Source organism: Danio rerio, chromosome 21 (assembly GCF_049306965.1).
Source record: "Danio rerio strain Tuebingen ecotype United States chromosome 21, GRCz12tu, whole genome shotgun sequence".
Taxonomy (NCBI): domain Eukaryota; kingdom Metazoa; phylum Chordata; class Actinopteri; order Cypriniformes; family Danionidae; genus Danio; species Danio rerio.
This window is the reverse complement of record NC_133196.1, coordinates 2,631,299-2,653,362: the sequence shown is the minus strand read 5'-3', so window position 1 is coordinate 2,653,362 and position 22,064 is coordinate 2,631,299. Positions and strand designations below refer to the sequence as shown.

The following is a 22,064-nucleotide window of genomic DNA, read 5'->3' as shown; positions in this document are numbered from 1 at the left end:
AAAACCACTTTATAGGTACACTCAAAATTATTGCTGACTTTTTAGTAGAATCTAACTTTCTAGTCATCTCAACTTCTAATAATCAAGCTGACATGAAATATTAATTTAAACAATTAGTTAAAACCTGTTTAACTAAAAATAAGGTAAAAGGATTTGTTGTCTTGACACTTTATTAAGGTTTTTTTACAGTGCAAGTATTATAATGGAGCGTAATGAATAATTATAGAATGATACAAATATTTGAAAGTTGTTTACCTTGCATGCATTATGTATTGAATATTTATTACCAATGTTGCAATGCTGCAAGAAATAAATCATGCATGCATTATAATGCATTCAGAATACCCACATAAAGCATTGTAGATGCAGACTTCATAGAGGGTGTTACACACATATTTTGCATTGTGTTTTTTTGTTGTTGTTGTTGTTTTTTTTGTTTTTTTTATCAACCTGTTTCTCTCTGCAGGGCTACAGGACTGGCTATCCGTATCGTTGCCCGGCGCTGCGTGATAAAACTAAAAAGTACAGTGATGTTGAGATTCCCCCGTCAGCCACGGGATACTCGTACGCAGAGGACAGTGACTCGGGTGCTCGCTCCCCGTTAAAGCACAGTTTTCAGCGGCAGCAGCGGGACAAGACCCGCTGGCTGGCTGCAGGACGGCCCGACGAATCGGCTGAGGATGGGCAGGATGGCAGCGGTAGCCCCAAGGCGAAGACTAAGGTGTGGACGAACATAACACACGATCACGTCAAACCCTTGCTGCAGTCTCTCTCGTCCGGTGTCTGCGTGCCAAGCTGTATTACCAACTGCTTGGTCTGTGCCAACCTTATTGTTCATAGTTTAGAATCGTACTGCTACAGAGCTAGAACGGGCAGCTGGTTAGCACCCCGACGCCTGGGCTAAAACACCCGTGTTCATGTGGTTTTGGGATTTTTATTTATTTATTTTTGTTGTGAAATGTTTGAACGCAAAATCAAATCAAATTTAGGAATCAGTTTTTATTTTGTAAACACATCTATTTACAGTGGGGGAAATAAGTGTTGAACATGTTAGCATTTTTTTTTTCAGAAAACATTTCTAAAGGGGCTGTTGACTTTCTATATGCAAAGAAAACAAAACTAGTTAGTTTACAAATGAAGTTATGTGTAATAAACCGAAATGACGCAGGGAAAAAGTATTGAATACCTGAAGAAAGGAAGGTGTAGTTTGACAGTGAAAGCCCAGACAGTAGCTGAAATCTCTCAGTAGTTCTTCAGCAACCCTCTGCCCTTCCTCAGTGTAAATGAACATCAGCTGCTTCAGTCCAACATCTACATGGGGTATATGCCGAAGCATGCTAATAGGACTTTTAATTTGTCAGTAACCTGGGTTAAGCGCTTCCGGCGAATGGAATGGCAATGCAAAATCCGGTGCGTTTAAGGTCTGTTTTCTTTAAAAATCAGCGATCTCCACTGGCTGAGTGATATCCGATTTGAAGTGGGTCTCAGATTGTACAAGAAGCACTGCATTAAATTACATTTCTCCCGCCATATTTTTATAATATGAGGATTTATTTTACCCCACTATTCAATGGAGCTTCTGCGTTAGCATGCCGATTCTGACGGGCGCGTGCGAGTAAACAGCTTTTTGTCTCGTTTTACGCTTGAGCAACACAATGAATGCTATAGTTTATTTAACTGAATGTATTTTAATGACATTACAACATCGATGCTGTATAAGGAATCGTATAAAATGGAAAAAAGTTCACAATAACAGGTCACCGGAAGTGTATCAGCATGAGAACAGCACTAGCTCGACATATACCCTGTTAGCAAGAGGATGAAGATAAACCAGGGTGGACATTTCAGCAAGAAAATGATCCAAAACACAGCCAAGGATACTCTCAGATGCTTTCAGAGAAAGAAAATCAAGCTGTAGAATTGTCCAGCCAATCACCTGATCCGAATCCAATAAAGAATACAGAATAAAGCTCAGATTTGGTAGACGAGACGCACAGAAGCATCAAGATTTTCACACTCTGTTGAAGTCTGTGAGAAACTCACACCTGAGCAATGCATGAGACTTCATTCTCCATATGAGAGGCGTCTTTAAGCTGCCATCACCAATAATGCCGTTTATGTAAAGTATTAAATACATTTTAGGTAGTTCAGTACTTTCTCAAACTGGTTCAACTCCATGTCAACAGCTCCTTTAGAGGTATTATTGCCAGGAAAAACATGACAATGTGTTCAATACTTATTTTTCTCACAAAAAAAGAAAAAAAAAGGTTCACACTTGGTTTAATTAATTGTTCCAAGCCAGAGTTTGATTGCACTTGCTTAACTTCTTTACTAACCTGTTTCCCATAACCGTCTGATCTGAGAAAGGATCTTTCTCCATTGCTTCCTCTGATGAAGTCTGTGTGTTTTCACAGTGAAGAGCTCTTTTCTTCTCCTCTTTCGATTGGTCTGCGGGATGTCAGGGTTCTCTCCGGCTGCTCACTGCATGCTGTGTTGCATGACTGAACGGATGCATTGTGGGGGACCAGGGGTGTGTGGCATGTGTGCAAAGTGGGTGTGGCTAATCCTTTCTGCTGCTACTGGTTTTACCTCCCGTTTCCGTTGTTTGTTTTGTTTATTGCTTTATTTTGCACCGTAATGAAGTCGATACTTCTTGTGAACGATTTGTTCATAGCGTTTAGCCTCAGAGAAGCTTTGAAGACAGCTGTTTGTGTGGCTAATGTGCTTATTATGCACTTAGATGCTGCCGTTAAGACAACGGAAACACTTTAGAGGACTTATCGTATTATAGTGTGAGCTTTTTAAATCTTCGTTTAAGGAGAAAGTGATCTTAGGGTAAAAGTTTCTCTGAAGTGAGAAGAGTTTGAAAGCTGTAGACTGAATCTTACTAAAATTGTTATTTCATAAAAAATTAATTATAGGGAACATAATATTACACAGAACAGAAATAATATTAATATTCTTTGCATAGGGAACATTAAACATGTATTAGGACACTTAGTTTTTTTAAATTTTGTGTATGTTTTCTCTACTTGAGTTTTAATTTGTTTGATTATTAATGATATATTTAGTTTCAGATTCTCAGAATATTCTAGATGTATTACAAAAAAATTACGAATATGTAAGTATCTCATTTTTAAGGTCAGATATGATTGTTCTTCAGTTTTTTCACTTTCAGCCGGATGTAGTTGCTGCAAATTAAGTTGCTTTTAATTTAATAATATAATCAAATTAAGTCAGCATTACCATTACGCGAATAGCAAGTTTACAAAAATCTAAATCCTTGTCGTTGGTTGAAAACTAAGTGGTTTCATGAGTTAGTGTCCTTTTTTTTTCTTCATGTGGGTTTTAATTTGTTGAATTATTAATGATTGATTTAGTTTCTCATTCTCTGAATATTCTAGGTGCATTACAAATATGTATATATCTAATTTTTAAGATCAAGTTTGTCTAATATTTCAGTTTTTGCTCTTTCAGCTGGATGAAGGAGTGGCAAATGAAGGTGCTTCCAATTTAATATTACAATTAAGATGAGTCAGCATTAGATAAATATCAAGTTTGCAAAATCTAAATCCTTTCTGGTTGGTTGAAAACAGAATAGTGTCATCAATTAGAGTATTTTTATTTTCTCTAAGTGGGTTTAAATTTGTTTGATTGTTAATGATTGATTTAGTTTCAGATTCTCTGAATATTTTAGATCTATTACAAAAAATTACAAATATGTAAATACAAAAATTTTAAGGTCGGATATGATTTATTTGTCAGTTTTTTCACTTTCAGCTGGATTTAGGGACCGCAAACGAAGTTACTTCCAATTTAATTATAAAATCAGATTAAGTCAAGTTTTATTTATGGCAGAATAGTCTCGTCTGCTTGTATCCCTGGAGTCGTGGCTTGCCGTTTGGTGACTCCACGTTTCCTTAAACCGCTTCAAAACATTTGTGTTGGCTTTTTAATTTCTCTTTTCTACTTTTAAGTTTACTTTCTCTCCCTTTTCTACACTGGGTTTACTTTCCTCCCAAACTCTTCCCAAGCATGAGTTGACTTAACTTTCAAAATCACCCCAAAAAAACCAAACAAACACACAAAAAGCATTGGTTCATGAGTGGTTGTTAACTCTCCGAACGATTGTCTCTAGTTGGGGGAGAGCGTGTTGTGTTTTGAGGCTCTAAGCGTGATCAGTGAGTATTTCATTTTTACGTGTTCATCCCATGTGCGTTTCTCCCATACGGAAACCCCTTTCCTCATGACTACCGCTCAAAGCATTGATCTCATTCCGATTAAAACAAGTAACTCATTGGCTACTCATGCTATACAGGCCAAACGCTAACTATTTTCTGCTTCAGAAGTATTAAGTAGTCGCTCTTCATCCTTATTTGAAACCTAAAAATCCATTAATTCCATAAATCAGAGCTTTTATTGTTGATCTCTGAACGATTAACGTTGAAACTTCACAAGTTGAAGTTGATCTTGTAGGGTTTAGCAAAAGTTGGGTGTAATTTAGTCCATCACAGAGTGTGTGAGAAAGATTGTGTTTTGTGCATGTGTGAGAAAGAGAGTGTGTACAAAAAGCATACAGACCCCCTTAAATTTTCTACTCTTTGTTATATTGCAGCCATTTTCCAAAATCATTTAAGTTACTTTTTCCCTCATTAATGTACACACAGCAGTCCACATTGACAGAGAAACACAGAATTGTTGACGTTTTTGCAGATTTATTAAAAAAGAAAACCAGAAAAATCACATGGTCCCAAGTATTTAGACCATTTGCGCAGTATTTTGATCTAATACATTAAGTTTTTCACACCTGGATTTGGGGATCCTCTGCCATTCCTCTTTGCAGATTCTTTCCAGTTCTGTCAGGTTGAATGGTAAACAGGGCTTGACATTTACACCAGCCAACCTGCCAAATGCTTTCAGTTGTGGCGGGTTAGACAGACACTCCCACTAGCCACTTTGGCCGGTAGAAATTTTGTTTAAATTGCCAGTGCAGTTGTCAATGTGCGTGCAAATGCGATCAGCGCGACTAAAAACTGTTCATGCGAGGAAAGAAAGCAGGTTAATTCCGATTGAGAAGATGATCAGGTAAATTGGTGAAACAGGCTCCCCTCACTCACTGACGAGGGCTTCATTGTTGCACGCACAGCTGATGAGATGCTCGTGAGAGTGGTAAAAAACTCCCGTATCCTTGCGTGAAGCAACCGTGCCTGGAAATGAGATTAATTCCCCGTTTATGTATAGTTAACTGGTGATATGGAGCCTTTAGCCTGGACAAACTATTGCGCCTTTTCGATACATGACAATCATTTTTTAAAAATGTCTTATCATTTTTTTTTTTTTATAAGAAAGTTTTGTTTAATAAAAAGTGTGTATATATATATATACAGCTATATTTGCTTGTTTGGACACATGATTTAAATTTTGTGGCAAGGAAATAATTAGTTTGGTGTGGCCAAAGACAATATCTGTAAATCCTTAATATAGAGCCCTGTAAATTCATGTAAAATAAAAACTAATTCCAACGTGAAACTAAAAAGCCACAGCCCATTTGCTCGTGCTCATTGAGCAAGGTCACACAACACAAAATTAAATGGAGGAGGAGGCATATGGAAATAACACAACATCTAAATCAAGTGATTTTAGCATGCCCAAGTCAAATGTACGCACATAAATATATTTTCTCAACAATAAAAGTGTGGCTAGTAACGTTGGAAAACTACTAGCCACAGTAGCTGGTGATCAAAAAAAAGTTAATGCCAAGCCCTGCTGGTAAACATTGGTGGACAGCCATTTTTCGGTCTCTGCAGAGATGCTCCATTGGGTACTTTAGCTGTGTGCTTAGGGTCATTGTATTGTTGAAAGGTAAACCTTTGGCCCAGTCTGATGTCCTGAGCACTCTGGAGAAGGTTTTGTCCAGGATATCCCTGTACTTGGCTGTTCTCATCTTTCTTCAATTAAAACCAGTCATTCTGTAACTGCAGCTGAAAAACATCACCACAGCATGATGCTGCCACCACCATGCTTCACTGTTGGGACTGTATTGGACAGGTGATCAGTGCCTTCTTTTTTCCACACATACCACTTAGAAATAAGGCCAAAAGGTTCTTGCTCTCATGAAACGAGAGAATCTTATTTCTCACCATCTTGGAGTCCTTCGGGTGTTTTTTTTATTTTTAATTTTTTTAGCAAACTCCACTGAGGAGAGGCTTCCGTCTGGCCACTCTGTCACAAAGCCCTGACTGGTGGAGGGCTGCGTGATGGTTGACTTTCTACAACTTTCTCCCAAATGCATCTCTGGAGCTCAGCCACAGTGATCTTTGGGTTCTTCTTCACCTCTCTCACCAAGACTCTTCTCCCCCGATTGCTCCGTTTAGCCGGACAGCTAGTTATAGGAAGGGTTCTGGTTAGGGATGGCTGACGTGAAACTAACATTTTTGACACCGTTTCGAGATACTGAAGGGCAAATGTTTTGAAACACTGCACCAAAGCATGATCCGAAACACACAGGTCATGTGACTAAAGTGATTCGAAACACCCGGGTCACATGACTAAGGGGATTTGAAACACCTAGGTCATGTGACTAAGGTGATTCGAAATGCCCAGGCCACGTGACTAAAGGCGTACTCGCACTATGCTATCCGAACCGAGCCCAGGCCCATTTCCCGGATCGTTTGAGAAGTGTGAGTGCTCTAAATCGGGCTCTGGTATGGTTCAGTTGGCCGGTCCTGGCCTGGTTGGAGGAGGTGTGCCAGAGCGTGGTTCACTTAAGCTCAGGCATGGTAAGCTTGTAGTGTGAGTGCGAGTGCCTGAGCCTGAAACTGAAGACGTGACTAAGGGACTGTTTGATATGGATTTATTAATCAATCTTACTGTTCAATGAGGGCAAACTGTCGTAGATTATTAAAGATGCAAACCCCTCGCTGCACCTTCAGCAAACCTCCTAAGTCCTGCAGCACAAGGACTTTACAATTGTTTATGAGCGTCAAAAGTGGCGGATCTGTTTGGCGAAATATTTGACTGTGAGTCACTGCATCCCAAATGACTAAAACAACATAAAGAAATCTCCACTGTGCTGAAAAAAAACTCTTTCTCATGTAGCCTAGTGGGGACTGAGTGTGTGCACAGAGTAATTGTGCTTCAAAAGTCCAGAGTTTGAATCCCGATTTGTGCACAAACTTTGCAATAATGATTTATGCGTTTTAATAATGTTAAATTTAATGACCACAAACAAGACTTATTTATTCACAAAGTGTTCATTCGGATGTCAGACCAATGTTAAAATGAAGTGCATTATAAGAACAGAGCATTTAAAAATAAATCTCTGTTTAGTTGTATGTTATGTCCTGCATTCGAACCCATTATCTCTACATGCTAGTCTGGAACTTTCACTGCTCCACTAAATCACTTGTAACTTCAGCTCTACAGCGTTGTGTATAATTCCTCAATTTGCGTAACTGTTTCTTTGCTGAAGCTGTTCCAGAGCAATACATAAATGACCACTAGGTGTCACTGTAGAGACGGGTTTCAAAACGCTTTGAATCCTTTGATTCGACTGTTTTAGTGTTTCATGAAGCCTCGCTTTGCCCACCACTAGTTCTGGTCGTCCCAAACGTCATCCATTTAAGTGCTCTTCGGAATCTTCAGTGCAGCAGAAGGGTTTCTGTTAGCTTGGCCAGATCTCTGCCTTGCCACAATTCAGGCAGTTCCTCCTGATTCTCATTTGCTCAGACATGCATTGTGAGCTGTAAGGTCTTATATAGACAGGTGTGTGGCTTTCCTATAATCAAACACAGCTGGACTCAAATGAAGCACCATGTGATATTTCAGTTTTTCTTCTTTAATAAATCTGCAACATTTCTCAGTTTTTTTTGTCAATATGGGGTGCTGTGTGTACATTAAGGAAATAAATGAGCTTAAATGAGTTGAGCAAATGGCTGCAATATAACAGAGTAAAAACATTTAAGGGGGTCTCAATGTTCTCCGTAGCCACTGTAAGTGTATTGTTTGTGTGAGACCATGTGTGTTTGTTTTTGTGTGCATAAGAAAGAGAGATAGTGTGTGTGAGAGAGTAAATCTGTTTGTGTGTGTTCGAGAGAGATTGTTTGTGTCTATGTGAGTGAGTGAGTGAGTGAGTGAGTGAGTGAGTGAGTGAGTGAGTGAGTGAGTGAGTGAGTGAGTGAGTGAGTGAGTGAGTGAGTGAGTGAGTGAGTGAGTGAGTGAGTGAGTGAGTGAGTGAGTGAGTGAGTGAGTGAGTGAGTGAGTGAGTGAGTGAGTGAGTGAGTGAGTGAGTGAGTGAGTGAGTGAGTGAGTGAGTGAGTGAGAGTGTGTGTGTGTGTGTGTGTGTGTGTGTGTGTGTGTGTGTGTGTGTGTGTGTGTGTGTGTGTGACTAGCTGAAGGTGTTTTCTGGCTGTTCACTCACTGCTAAACACAGAAGCAGCTTCTGCCTCTCCACTCCACCTCACACCTGCCTCCTCGTGGTCTGTCATCCTCTTTAATCCTCTGTTTTTCTCTGTCTGTGCTCTTTTCTTTCTTTTCTTTAGCTTTTTCTGTCCTTACTCTACGTCCAGCGGCAGTATCAATGATGATGAGTGTGCTGATGCTTAATTACGTTCAGGAGAGGCATTTATAGTTTTGATTTCATAGTCTTAATTTATTGTTGTGACTCAACAAATGCAGGTTGTAAGTTGTTTAATTTATTTATTACGTATTGTTATGATTTGTTTATTTTCTATTTTATTTGTTTATTTAATTGTAACTATTATATTTTAATTATTTTTAATAAGAAGTTTGGTTTTGAATAATATTATTTATTTTTTATTTTATTATAATTTTTTATTTATTTAATTGTAAATATTATATTTTAATTATTTTAGAAGAAGTTTGGTTTTGATTTTATTTTGTATTATATATTTTTTATTTTATGTTTTTGATTTTTTTTATTTAATTTTAAATATTATATATAAAAAAGTTTATTAGAAGTTTCGTTTGATATTATATTTATTTTTATTTTATCACTATTTTTTTATTTAATTTTTAATATATTTTTTAAATTATTTTAAAAGAAGTTTGGTTTTGATTTTATTTTGTATTATATATTTTTTATTTTATTTATTTTAATTTTGTAATTGTTTTTGTTTTATATATTTATTTAATTGTAAATATTACATATTAAATATCTTTAGGAAGTTTGGTTTTTATTTAATTTAATTTTGTATTGTATTATGATCAGTTTTTGTTTTATTTATTTATTTTTATTTATTAATTTAAATATTATTTTTAAATAATTTTCATTAGAAGTTTGTTTTTAATTAGATTTTTTATTATATTTGTTTTACTTTATCATATTTTTTTATTTAGTTTTAAATACTATATTTGAAAAAAAATGTATAAGAAGTTTGGTGATTTGATTTTATATTATATATATATATATATATATATATATATATATATATATATATATATATATATATATATATATATATATATATATATATATATATATATATATAACATTTTATTTATTGTAAATATTATGTTTAATTTTTAAAAGAAATTTGGCTTTGATTTGTGTTTTGTATTATTTTTATATATATTTTCTTCATTTTTTTCTTCATTTAATTTTAAATAATATTTTAATGATTTTAAAAGTTTTTTTATATTATATTTATTGTTTATTTGATCTTTTATTAATGTATTTTTATTTTATTTTAAATATTATATTTTTATAGAAAGTTTAGTTTTGATTTGATTTTATTTGTATTTATATAATTTTAAATGTTAAAATTTGTTGAAATGCATTTTTGGCTAATTCATAGTTTTTGTGCAATGAATTTTTATTTAGAATTTAGTTTCAAGTTATTAATTCCTCTGCATTGTTATGATGCGCAAAGCTAAACAATTTCCTCAAAGCAAGTTGAGCATCATCATTGGTTCATTGCTTAGTGGACCATTAGAAATGACAATTATTTATTTTCCGATTTATTTTGTAATGTTTGAGAGGCATGACTTCCTCCTTTCTTTCTTTAAAAAAAGATTAAGTTTGTATTTAAGTTTCTATTTTTTGTTTTATGTTTCGGTTTATTTGAATGCCTTTGCTTTGATAATTTCAGTGGACTAAGGAGGAAAGTCTGCGACAGGCTGCTGTGGCCAATCAGTTTGTCCCACTGAACACCAACCCGAAAGAAGTCCAAGAGATGCGCAACAAGGTCTGAACTCTTTATTTTTCCTGTCAATTAAATAAAATACTTTTTTAAACAGTTCTGGGGAAAGTTACGCTTAAATAATGCATTGCAATCTCACATTACTTCTTTAAAAAGAAACTAAATGTTCCTTATTTGCTTTGAGTTAATCAATGCATTACATTACACCGGACATTATTTCAAAACAAATATAGTTGATATATAGTACTACATACACTCACCGGCCGCTTTATTAGGTACACCTTTCCAACTGCTTATTAATGCAAATTTGTAATCAGCCAATCACATGGCAGCAACTCAGTGCATTTAGACATGTGGACACGGTCGCACAAGACGTCAAACCTTGAGGCGGATGGGCTACAGCAGCAGAAGAGCACACCGGGTGCCGCTCCTGTCAGCTAAGAACAGGAAACTGAGGCTACAATTCACACAGACTCACCAAAACTGAACAATAGAAGATTGGAGAAACGTTGCTGCTCTGATGAGTCTCCATTTCTGCTGACACATTCAGATGCTCGGGTCAGAGTTTATCATCAACAACATGAAAGCATGGATCCATCCTTCCTTGTATCAACGGTTCAGGCTGGTGGTGGTGGTGTAATGGTGTGGGGGAGATTTTCTTGCCACACTTTGGGCTCATTAGTACCAATTGAGCATCAACGCCACAGCCTACCTGAGTATTGCTGCTGATCATGTCCATCCCTGTCATAAAGCGTGAATCATCTCAGACTGCTTTCTTAAACATGACAATCAGTTCACTGTACTCAAATGGCCTCCAAAGCATGGCAATCCTATGGAGCATCTTTGGGATGTGGTGGACCGGGAGATTGGCACCATGGCTGTGTAGCTGACAAATCTGCAGCAACTGTGTGATGCTATCATGTCAATATAGAGCAAAATCTCTGAGGAATATTTCAAGTACCTTGTTGAATCTACGCCATGAAGGATTAAGGCAGTTCTGAAGGCAAAAGGGGTCCAACCCTGTACTAGTAAGGTGTACCTAATACAGTGGCCAGGAAGTGTGTATTGTCACATATTCTTTGATGTTTTTTTATAAATTTGAATTACTGTAGTTATTACATGTATTTAGACATTAAATGAAACATTAGGTAATGAATATTTGCTTGAAAGTTTTGGAACATCATGGAAAATCTTGGAATTTTAGTAGTCACACATAGAAATGTGTTTGAACCCTGCAGAATGAATTGCCCCAAGGAGATTAATAAGGCTTTTAAACTAACTTACTATATTGCTGTTGTCATATTCTCTTGCTAACAGTGAATCTGCCTTTTCTCAGATCCGTGAGCAGAATCTGCAGGATAAAAAGACGGCAGGTCCGCAGTCTCAGGTGCTCACAGGTGCTGTTGTTGACCGTTCATTTGTCCAGGTGAGTCACTAATTAAATCCCACAAACTCTCTTCTTGACATTATTTCAGCGTTTAACTGTGCAATTGTGTCTTTTGACCCCAGAGAGTGACTATATGGCACGTAAGTAAACCACAGCAGCAATAAGCGTGCTAAAGCTATGTTTATTTTCTTTTGTTTTGATTGGTTTGCAGTGCCATGTTTGCCCCTTTTTTGTTTGGTTTGTTTTGGTTCATTGACTGTAACAGAAACTATGGATGATGCTGTTGTAAAAGAAAGTACTCTAACATGTGCAATAATATTAACAATAGCTGTGCTTTAATTGCTTAATTTAATTTAGAAATTTTCTTTTGATAGTTTAGCTTATGTTGTGTATTTTTTGTATTTTACAACAACACGAATTTAGAATCATTCTCCTGGACAATTTTTACCTGTATATTTTTAAACATTCAAAGAAAAAAGATAGATGGATACTATCAATACAATCGATACAAGTTTGATACATTGTGATAGATATTCTAGGATATGATACGGTAGATGCAACAAGACGTGATAGATGCGATACAATGTGATACAATATGACACGATAAATACAATAAAATGCAATGCAATACAACACAATAGATATGATACAATGCGATACAATACAACACAATAGATGCGATACAATGCTTTACAATATGACACGATTAATGCTATACAATGTGATACAATTCAACACGATAGATACGATACAATGCGATGAACTACGACACGATAGATACAATACAATGCGATACAATACGACACGATTCATATGATACAATGCAATAAACTACGACACGATAGATACGATACAATGCGATACAATACAACACGATAGATACGATACAATGCGATACAATACGACACGATAGATATGATACAATGCGATACAATACGACACAATAGATGCGATACAATGCTTTACAATATGACACGATAAATACAATAAAATGCAATGCAATACAACACAATAGATATGATACAATGCGATACAATACAACACAATAGATGCGATACAATGCTTTACAATATGACACGATTAATGCTATACAATGTGATACAATTCAACACGATAGATACGATACAATGCGATGAACTGCGACACGATAGATACAATACAATGCGATACAATACGACACGATTCATATGATACAATGCAATAAACTACGACACGATAGATACGATACAATGCGATACAATACAACACGATAGATACGATACAATGCGATACAATACGACACGATAGATATGATACAATGCGATACAATACGACACAATAGATGCGATACAATGCTTTACAATATGACACGATAAATGCTATACAATTCGACACAACAGATACGATACAATGCGATAAACTACAACACGATAGATACGATACAATGCGATACAATACGACACGATAGATACGATACAATGCGATACAATACGACGCGATAGATACGCTACAATACGACGCGATAGATACGATACAATGTAATACAATACGACACTATAGGTACGATACAATGCGATACAATGAGATGCGATAGATACGATACAATGCAATAAAATATGACACGATAGATATGATACGATACGATACAATGCGATAAAAAAGGACACAATAGATGCGATACAATGCGACACGATACAACACGGTACAATATGTCACGATAGATATGATACAATGCGATATCCAAGCACATCTACCATATCGTATTGTATAGTATCTATCATGTCATATTGTATCGATACAGTATGAAGCGATAGATATGATACAATACAACACGATGGATATGATACGATAGATACAATACAATGCAAGACCATTGATATGATATGGTAGATATGCTAGCAAATGATAAGATATGATTGATGCGGTAAAATACGACACAATAGATGCATTACGTTAGGTACGATACAATGTAATAGCATAAATATGATATGGTAGATATGCTAGGATATGATAAGATGAATACGATATGATAGATGCGATACAATACGACACAACTGGTATGATACAATGCGATGTCTTAGCATATCTATTGTATGGCATTTTGTTAAATTGTATCGTATCTATCATATTTTATGTATTGTATCATATCCTAGCATATCTACCATATCATATCTATGGTACGATAGATACGATACAATATGATACAGTAGATGTAATATATTAAATATGCTAGGATATGATAATATAGAGGTGATACAATATGAGGCGATAGATACGATACAATACGATATGACAGATGCAAAACAATACCATATGATAGATGCAGTGCGACACAATAGATTCGATAGATACGATACAATGCGATATCATTGTTATGATACGGTAGGATATAAGATATGATGCAGTGATGGATATGGTAGATACGATACGAATAGATTGATAGAATACTAAAAGATAAATAGATAGATAGTCAGACAGATACATACATTTTCATTCATATCTAACAAACTTAAAATACACATGCGTAAGTATAAAATATAAATATAGGTGCACAAATTAATAATAGAATTATACAATTCTTATATATTAACTAATAAGCATACTATTACAATATTAAATTAAATTAGTCTACATTGACACTTAAAAAGTAGTCATTAATACACACCTCAAGTTAAAGCCTACTAATAATAGTAATAATTACACTTCAAGTAATAATACTTAGAAAGTAATCATTTTTTAATGCATGAGATGCATGACTAAATGCATTTATATGAAATGAAGATTTTATTCTATTTTATTTCACATAAATGCATTAAGTCAGGCATCTCGTGCATTAAAAACCCAGAAGTCTATTGCTATATCTGCAGAATACGTGGTTATTTTTTCTCTTTCATTTTAGACTTTCTTTATTTAGACCTGCACTTTAAAATTCACCATTTTTGCATTGAATTCAGAACTGCTGGTTTTTGCAAGATGACGTAGCATTGCTAAATAACATCTGAGCTTTTGCTAGATCTGTTTTAAAGGATGCTTTAATTATACAACAAATCCATTTCATTTTAGAGGAGGCATTTGTACTTCTGGAAAGCTTAAATGAGGCACTAAAAATGCTTGAAAAGAGTGTGTGTGTGTGCTTTTGCCACTAACCATCAGATCATTCATCCAATCCACCCAATCCCAGCAACACAAATCCAAACCTGAACGTTCTGGAATTTAATATTGTACATTTTACATGTGCGATTATTTCTCCGTTTGCTCCTGTAGTTGACCTGGAGCATCAGCACTATGAGTCTGTGTGTGTGTGGTTTGATGAACACACACATATGTTTGGTTTCTGGTGTTGCAGTGCATGACTCTGAGCCATGATCACCGTCTCGCTCCAGCCTGACCATACGCTTCTTTAGGAAATGCTTCTTGCATGTCTGGAGCATCTGTGTGTGTGTGCGTAAAATATAATCCGTTGAAGGCTAATTTATTTGCCCTAATTTTGTGTGAGCGTGTGTGAGCGTGTGTGAGTGTGTGTGAGCATGTGTGTGTATTTGTGCTGGACTTGTGCACTGCTCACCAGCTCTACTGTTTCAGGACGCTCCTCTCTCTGACTGTACGGACTCTATTGATGGCATTGACCCTTCAGGAGGGTTTAGTCCTTCTAGGTCTATTCGAAAGGTACATAATACTGAAACGTCTGAAAAACATCAAACCACACACAGTTTCAGTACTCTAGTATCATATGCAGAATTAAAAAATGACATCCAGGTCTTTTGCTAAAAAAACCCCAAAAAAAACATGAATCTTCAGTGGTTAGTCTAAAAGTTTGCTGTTATTGTGTGTGTGTGTGTGTATATATATATATATATACAGTTGAAGTCAGAATTATTAGCCCCGTTAAATTATTAGACCGCTTGTTTATTTTTTCCCCAATTTCTGTTTAAGGGAGGTAAGATTTTTTCAACACATTTCTAAACATAATAATTTTAATAACTCATTTCTAACAACTGATTTATTTTATCTTTGCCGTGATGACTGTAAATAATATTTTAAATGATATTTTTAAGACACTTCTATACAGCTTAAAGTGACATTTAAAGGCTTAACTAGGTTAATTAAGTTAACTAGGCAGGTTAGGGGAATTGGGCAGGTTATTGTATAACAGTGGTTTGTTTTGTAGACTATCAAGAAAAAATATAGCTTAAAGAGGCTTATAATTTTGTACCTAAAATGGTTCATAAAAATTAAAAGCTGCTTTTATCCTAGCTGAAATAAAACAAATCAGACTTTCTCCAGAAGAAAAAATATTATCAGACATACTGTAAAAATGACCTTGCTCTGTTGAACACCATTTGGAAAATATTTAAAAAAGAAGAAAAAAAATCGAAGGGGGCTAATAATTCTGACTTCAACTGTGTATATATATATATGTATATATATATATATATATATGTATATGTATATATATATATATATGTATATATATATATATATGTATATATATATATATGTATATATATATATATATGTATATATATATATATATATGTATATATGTATATATGTATATATGTATATATATATATATATATATATATATATATATATATATATATATATATATATATATATATATATATATATATATAAATATATAATTCCTGACTAAAGTTTTGTGGTGGATCCCAGTTGTAAGAGCAACAAATAATAACTTGACTTCTAGTTGATCATTTAAAGTGGCAGTAGGTGGATTTCTCTGCTGAATCATCTGTTGATCTGCATCCCAATCATAACCAATACTGCAGAAGACCTACTGGAACCAGCATGGACCAAGATTCTCATAGAAATCAGTCAAGTTTGGTGAAGGAAAACTTATGGTTTAGGGTTACATTCAGTATGGGGGCGTGCGAGAGATCTGCAGAGTGGATGATCAACATCAACAGCCTGAGGTATCATGACATTTGTGCTGCCCATTACATTACAAACCACAGGAGAGAGACAATTCTCCAGCAGGATAGCGCTCCTCATACTTCAGCCTCCACATCAAAGCTCCTGAAAGCAAAGACCGTCAAGGTTCTCCAGGATTGGCCAGCCCAGTCACCAGACATGAACATTGAGCATGTCTGGGGTAAGATGCAGGAGGCGTTAAAGATGAACACAAAGACTCTTGATGAGCTCTGGGATCCTGCAAGAACGCTTTCTTCTTCTTTCCAGATGACTTTATTAATCAGTGATTTGAGTCATGTCAGAGATGTATGGATGCAGTCCTCCAAGCTCATGATGGAGTCAGACACAATATTCATTCTGTCTCCACTGCAGCAGGACTTTATATTCTATACTGGACATTATTTCTGTTCAGTGATGACACTTTAGTCTGAGCAGAGTCAGAGCTTACTGTCCTCATCAAATCAGTCAACATCAAGACATGATCAGATTTTATTGTGCTCAAATAAGCAAAATCTAGAGGCCTTTAACTTTCATATAAGACACTTCTGATACCAAATGATCAACTAGAAGTCAACTTATTATTTGTTATTCCTAAAACTTGGACAAGCAACGAGACTATTGTCAGGTAGTGTGTATGGTAATTGTGACTGCTCTCCTCAACTTTTTATTAGCCATTATTTGCTTAAATTCATGTTTTGCTGTCAAAAAAAATAATAAATCTGTTTATTTAATCTCAAAAACCATTATATTTGCAAAATCCTGAAAAAGCGCTCATTGGAACTGGTAGTTGTTACTAATAGGCATGACTTATTACATTAATGCAAACCACTAACATTTATTTATACAATCATTAATAGGTTATATAAATGCAGCAGATATAAATATGTATATTGCCATTTTTGTTTAGATTAGATGTATTGTATAGCACCTTGGTCATTTTACAATTTATAGACATTAGGGTTGGGCATCTAAGCTATAATGCCGATCCGATACGCATCTCGATACAAAGACTACGATCCGATATATTAGCGATACATTTGTGACATTGCGATGCAACACGATACGATTCACACCCATATCACGATACAATGCGATAATTCAGCACTAACTTATTAGATCAAGTTTATGAGATGATGTAGGAAAGGATGCTGTGCCATTGAATGAGTTTGATTATTTATTAACCAAGTAAAACCAAGACTTTTTTTACAAACTGGCTTTTCTCTCAGAGCCAGAGTGTCAGTTTACAGTAGAGGGCCATTTTAGAACCTATATCACATATTATTTAAGTATTTTCAAGATAAACAGAATGTATAAGTGCAATATATATTAAAATATATACATTTGCACTCTTTCAACATAAAGGTTTACCATTGCACAACAAGAATTGTGATTTAACTTTTCAACTATGAAAACAAGTTTTACAAAGATATATTTTGCCACTGAATATTCAAAACTTAAGGTGGTGAACTAGCAGTGTTATGCTGCTTTGAAACGTCACTGTCACTGTAAACAACAGGCTAATAAACATATAAATAAATAAAAATTAACAGGAGGAGGTGTTTAAAACCTTCGTTCTCCGTGACACTAGGCTGAATATCTTTGCAGATGAACAATGCAATAGCATTCGTTATTGGCGTAGAGCGAGCAGAACTGTTGCGCATGGAGAAAACTTGCAATGCTTTTCTCACCACTTTTGGAGCTGGTAGCTACAGTTGAAGCAGTGCGAAAGCCGGGGATGCAGAAACACTGGAAGATGCTTTCACAACAACACCGTGGCGCTGCTTCAAGTGAGATTTCAGATTAGTCGTACTGCCCGCGTATTTTACAGATGCGCGGCACATTTTGCAAATTGCATCTGTCCTGTCATGTCGTCCATCCTTTTTGCAGAATCCATAATGTTGCCATACTTTAGATTTAAAACTCAGTGGGGAATAAAATGTTCGTTTTGCTTCTCGCGCTTTCTGAGGGCGCTCCACTAGCTTCATCCGCACACCTGATACACTGAGTTGTAGTGTAAGTGTACACATCCGCAAGTCCGTTGCTAATGCATACTTTATGTAGGTCGATTAAATTATGCGCCAAAAACAGATTGACAACACTTGTTAATAAATAAAAAATACATTCTATATTAAAAATATACGTTGTATCTTGGAAAAATCGATGCATCTCGCAAAAAACGATGCATCTCGATTTGCTTCCAAAATTTCTTTCATTCTCTGCTGCTCTACCGATGCACTCTAGGCATGACCGCGTATCGATACATATCGGTTAATCTTCCCATCCCTAATAGACATGCATTTTAACAAACGTACTAGTAAGCATCTATCAAATGGATTCATTTGTCGTTAAAGAAAAGAGCAGTGAGGAAACTGAAAATCTATTTTATTCAATGTGTAAAACCTTGTAAATGAGCTGTTTTACAATTTGTGTGAACATTGTTTTATTAACTGCACAACAGTTGTGTATGTGTACTTTCACTTTCTGCTTGCATCTTAATGTTTATGATGGTATTTTGAGTTTTGACTTGTTGACATAATAAAAGGTGAATACAAGATAAATGCATTAATAAAACAGCATCAATGTTATTAAACGGTTATGGGATGATGGTAATGGTGGAGCTGTTTAACTGTAATGTGTGCTACTTTTATTTGCGTTATTTAAAGGGACAGTTCACGCATAAGGGACAATTGTCCTCCTCTTCCAAACCTGCTTGAGTTTCTTTATTTCTCTTGCACACCAAAGAAATACTGGTTAAACTTTCTTGCTTAAATAATTAAATACATTTAATACTGGTTATTACCCACCTATTCTTAAGATATTAACTGTTTATTAGCACTCATAGAGATAAGAATATAAACTTATCGAGAAGAATAGAGATGCACAGATTCCAAACTTATTGGCTGATTCAGATTTTGTTTGTGACCTCTCTATACTGATTTTTAAAGATTTAGATTTTCTATAATTAGATAATATGATAGAGGTCATATACAAACATATATAAAAACTAACATTAATTGTAAAGTTATTAATTTTTTTACATGCATTAAAACACTATTTATTTCTCCCAAACTGCAGCAAGACTAACAAACATGTCATTTTCCACTTTTTTTTAACTATATTTTCTCTCTCTCTCTCTCTCTCTCTCTCTCTCTCTTTCTCTCTCTCTCTCTCTCTTTTTACTCAAGTTCAAAGATTATGCTTATAAATTGTCATTTGATTAATATGTTTAAAAATAGTTTTAATTTACTATTTAAATTTTTAATCTATTTTAGTATTTCATTTTGCAATTCCATTTATTTTAAAATTGTCCCTCTCACTCTTGAGTGGAAAAATAAGGTAGATAGGTCATGGACATTCAGGTCTTAGTCAGTGAAAATCAGCGATAAGTCAGGGTATTTGACATTTTGTATAAAATGGGAACCATTTTACTAACCTTCATGTTTTGTTTTAGGCTTGTAGAAAGTCAGCGCTTTAAAGAGATGCTTTTTAAGTGTATAGTTTACAAATTTACTTACCATTTACTCTCCCTCAAATGATTGTTTCTTTTCTTTAACACAAAGAAAGTAGTTTGAAGAAAGCACCAAAATGCACCAAGTTATGATCTATATGCACTGAGAAATGGATATAAATATTCATTTTGAAAATGGGGTCTTCTCATTTATGCTGAGCCTTGTGCATGCACTAATTGCCATTTTTTTTACAGATTATATATCTGAATGAATTGTCTTTAAATACTCGTTTTGTTTTGTTGTAGACCATGGACGTATTTGAGCTAGATTTGAACCAATTTCTCTTTGTCATTTTAGAAATCAGAAAAATACGATCAACAGCCAGATAGACGGTAGATGTTCACTGTGGGAAATAATATGTTGCATGAAATCTGGTCCATTATAAATGTGTGAATCTCTCAGTAAAATGTTTCGGAATGTAAATATGAATAAAACAATATGCTTAAATGTGTGTGTATATTGTACAGAAGTGGAGAAAAATGTCTTCAAGATATGATTGTAATAGACATCTTTAGATGCGTACAGATAAAGATAAGCACTTAAAGGGATAGTTCACCCAAAGTGGAGAAATTACTCACTATTTACTCTTTCAAGTGGATCCAAACCTTTGTGTTTCTTTCTCCTCCTAAACACAAAAGAATATATTTGAAGAAAGCTGAAAACTGGTAACCAGTGACTCCCATAGTAAGAAAACCAATATGGAGATCAATGGTTACCGGTTTTCAAGATATGATTGTAATAGACATCTATAGATGCGTACAGATGAAGTGCATTAAAATAAGCACTTAAAGGGATAGTTCACCCAAAGTGGAGAAATTACTCACTATTTACTCTTTCAAGTGGATCCAAACCTTTGTGTTTCTTTCACCTCTTAAACACAAAAGAATATATTTGAAGAAAGCTGAAAACCGGTAACCATTGACTCCCATAGTAAGAAAACCAATATGGAGATCAATGGTTACCGGTTTTCAACATTTTTTTGTATATTTTAGTGTTTAACAGAAGAAAGAAATTCATAAAGGTTTGAAATAAGTAAAGGGCGAGTAAATGATGATACCTTTATGTGGGTGAACCGTCCTTTTAAATGTGGTGTTGTTTTGTCCAACAGGGGGAGCTTGTGACCGCATCCAAAGCCATCATTGAGAAAGAGTATCAACCGCGTGTGATCGTCAGTAAAACTGGACCAAACCCCTTTAACAAGCTGACGGACCAGGAGCTGGAGGAGTACCGCAAAGAGGTGGAGCTCAAGCAGAAAGGAGGAGAAGACGAAGGTAAGAACTGATCTCAGAGCAGCATCTTTCTGTTTTTCCATGCAGAAACTGATTTGGATGCCTAAAATGAAATGACACAGGGAAAAAGTATTGAACACATGAAGAAATGGAGGTGTAGAAAGGCATGAAACCCCAGACAGCAGCTGAAATCTCTTAGTAGTTTTTCAGCAAGCCTCTGCCCTTCCTCAATGTAAATGAATATCAGCTGCTTCAGTCCAACATCTACATTAGCAGGAGGATGAAGATGAAACCAGGGTGGACATTTCAGCAAGACAATGATCCAAAACACAGCCAAGGAAACTTTTAAATCCTTTCAGAGAAAGAAAATCAAGCTGTGGAATGGCCCAACCAATCACCTGACTTGAATCCAATTGAAAACACAAACTAAAGCTCAGATTTGACAGACGAGGTCCACTGAAGCATCAAGATTTGTATACTATGTTGAAGTCTGTGAGAAACTCGCACCTGAGCAATCCATGTGACTTCATTCTCCTTATGACAGGCGTCTTTAAGATGCCATCATTAAAAAGGCTTTTAATATACAGCAGGGGTTTTCAAAGTGTGAGGCGCGCCTCCCCTGGGGGGCGCCAGAGCATGTCAGGGGAGGCGCGGGAAAAAATGTTATATAATAAAAATATAATTATTAAGTTTAATTATTATATGTATTTTTTATTATATTTAAACTTTTAAATTAAACAAAGCTAAAAAAATAATACGTCAAAAATTAGAAAACCTTTTTTACCCAGAAGGCCATAGCTGTGAATTTGCTTCTGTTTGGCAAGCCCGCCAATACTGGTATATGCCTGCTAATACAATGAATCGG

General features: G+C 35.3%; 1 protein-coding gene across 25 annotated transcripts in view; it reads left to right on the top strand.

The window, feature by feature from the left end:
* add1 (adducin 1 (alpha)) overlaps positions 1–22,064 on the top strand; it is a 78,444-nt gene that overhangs the window by 41,799 nt on the left and 14,581 nt on the right. For 5 of the 25 annotated variants that reach the window (XM_068215877.2, XM_021468845.3, XM_021468841.3 and 2 more), the window contains exons 10-15: positions 467–814; positions 10,110–10,205; positions 11,497–11,586; positions 11,670–11,687; positions 15,109–15,192; positions 21,079–21,241. In XM_068215877.2, coding sequence (XP_068071978.1) covers positions 467–814; positions 10,110–10,205; positions 11,497–11,586; positions 11,670–11,687; positions 15,109–15,192; positions 21,079–21,241 — 799 coding nt within the window. 25 annotated transcript variants of the gene reach the window in all.